We start from the raw sequence: 2,101 nt of genomic DNA on the forward strand, positions 1-2,101 counted from the left end.
AAAGATAAAGTAGGGGAGAGATCTAAGAAATGCTGGGCGTTTGGGGGTGAGGGGTTGTATTTTTTTAAAAAGGTGGCTAGGAGCCCAAACAACATAGTGAGACCCCCATCTCTGTAGAGAAAAAAAAAAAAATTAGCCAAGCATGGTGGCATGTGCCTATAGTCCCAGCTACTTGGGAGATTAAGACAGAAGGATCACTTGAGCCTGGAAGTGTGAGGTTATAGTGAGCTATGATCATGGTACTGCACTCCAGCCTAGGTGACAGAGTGAGACCCTGTCTCTAAAAAAAATAAAAATAAGAAATATATAAAATACAAAAAGGTGGCCAGGGAAGCCCTTACTGAGAAGGTAGTATTTGTATAAAGACCTGAAGGAGGCCAGGAGTCAGCTTAAGTGGATGTAAGAGAAAGAAAGAGAAACATAGCCTACTTATCTTGTATCCTTAACTTAATATAGTAAACTAACTATATGTGTTGCCCAACAATACTCAAAATTAGGTTGATTTCTAAAGAATGATCAACAGATAATTATCCAAGATTTCATGAGGCATATAAGTATAGGTGGCAGGGGATAGGAGAAGAGGAAGAAGTTGGGAGAATATTGCAATGGTGTTCTGCTATTGTAAGAAACAAACCAACCGAACCCTTTCAGAGATTCACTTACTATCCTGAAGGCAGGGGGTTTGGATTATTTACCCTGCTAACCCACCTCCTCCTGTATCTTCCAATGAAACCTTTAGTCACAGCTGAGTTGATATCTGTCAGTATGAAATAATTCTCAGAATGCTTAATTTGACTGCCTGTAGGTTGAGTAGAAATGGGCTGTGAGGCAGGGAGACCTAACATAATATGGGGAGAGAAAGAGGACTATAAAACAAGAAGGTAAATGGTGTGAGCTCAAGTGTTTGGGGGTATTACTAGTTTTCTTCCAGTTTGAACATCCCTTATTGCTGGTTTCCTAAAGTCTTCTGATGTCCCTTGCTCTGTCTGTAGTTTGCTGGGAATGAGGCTTCTGCAGTGGTGGATCCCAATTTTACCTAAGCATGGAGCTTTGACTTTTCTAACTGACTCTTTAATTTCTTGATTCTTGGGCCATGGGACTCTGACACATTACCTTATAGAATGGACTGAGCAAAGAAATTATAATTCAAGATATTAATTTTCCTTTTCTGCCCTTAGCATCTGTGAGCGGGTAACTCCCCGGCTATCTCATGCCAACTCAGCAGTGGTGCTTTCAGCAGTAAAAGTCCTAATGAAATTTCTGGAGTTGTTACCCAAGGACTCTGACTACTACAATATGCTGCTGAAGAAGTTAGCCCCTCCTCTTGTCACTTTGCTGTCTGGGGAACCAGAAGTGCAGTATGTCGCCCTGAGGAACATCAACCTAATTGTCCAGAAAAGGTTAGGAAGTAGTGAATGGTGATTAAAGTGTTTGTAATTTTGAATTAAGCTTAATAATTTCAATGTCAGATAGGCCGGTGTTAATATCTTTTTAATGTACAAAAATGAAAATGTTATATGGCAGAACAACTTGACCAGGATCAGGAGGCTAACAGTTGATACCAGAGTGTTCCTATAATATTAATAAATACCGGATGTTCTCTACAATTCAGTTTGTTTTCTGAAGATTCTCTTTCTGTTATACTATCTGGTGCCTGCTTGATATGGTTTAGGCTATAGTTTAGAGCCAGATTGTTGTTGTTCTACCAGTTCTTCGGGGCAATGTGTACCCTGATGCTTAAAAAAGACAAAAATAGTCTGCCAAATGGACGTGCTAAGAATAGAGAGGTATAGAGGAAGTTTGTGCATTTTTTTTCCCCTGGGGGGGAGTGGGAGGAGGGTAGAGATTAGATATTAATACAGACTCAAAAGGATATGTCAATATATGCCTTCACCTTCCTTTCTTGTGTTTCTGTGTACCACAGGCCTGAAATCTTGAAGCAGGAAATTAAAGTCTTCTTTGTGAAGTACAATGATCCCATCTATGTTAAACTAGAGAAGTTGGACATCATGATTCGTTTGGCATCTCAAGCCAACATTGCTCAGGTCAGATTTTAAGTAGACTCAAGTTTATGATGATTCGGATTTTAATTACAGTCTGG

At 39.7% G+C, this 2,101-nt stretch overlaps 1 protein-coding gene across 1 annotated transcript in view; it reads left to right on the forward strand.

The window, feature by feature from the left end:
* Window positions 1-2,101, forward strand: part of AP2B1 (adaptor-related protein complex 2, beta 1 subunit) — a 163,949-nt gene that overhangs the window by 37,336 nt on the left and 124,512 nt on the right. The window contains exons 7-8 of the mRNA XM_012648629.1: window positions 1,179-1,400; window positions 1,925-2,045. Of these exons, the coding sequence (XP_012504083.1) occupies window positions 1,179-1,400; window positions 1,925-2,045 (343 nt within the window). The remainder of the gene's footprint in view (window positions 1-1,178; window positions 1,401-1,924; window positions 2,046-2,101) is intronic.

The sequence above is a fragment of the Propithecus coquereli genome, unplaced genomic scaffold (genome assembly GCF_000956105.1).
Source record: "Propithecus coquereli isolate 6110/MARCELLA unplaced genomic scaffold, Pcoq_1.0 Scaffold291, whole genome shotgun sequence".
NCBI classification, from domain to species: Eukaryota; Metazoa; Chordata; class Mammalia; order Primates; family Indriidae; genus Propithecus; species Propithecus coquereli.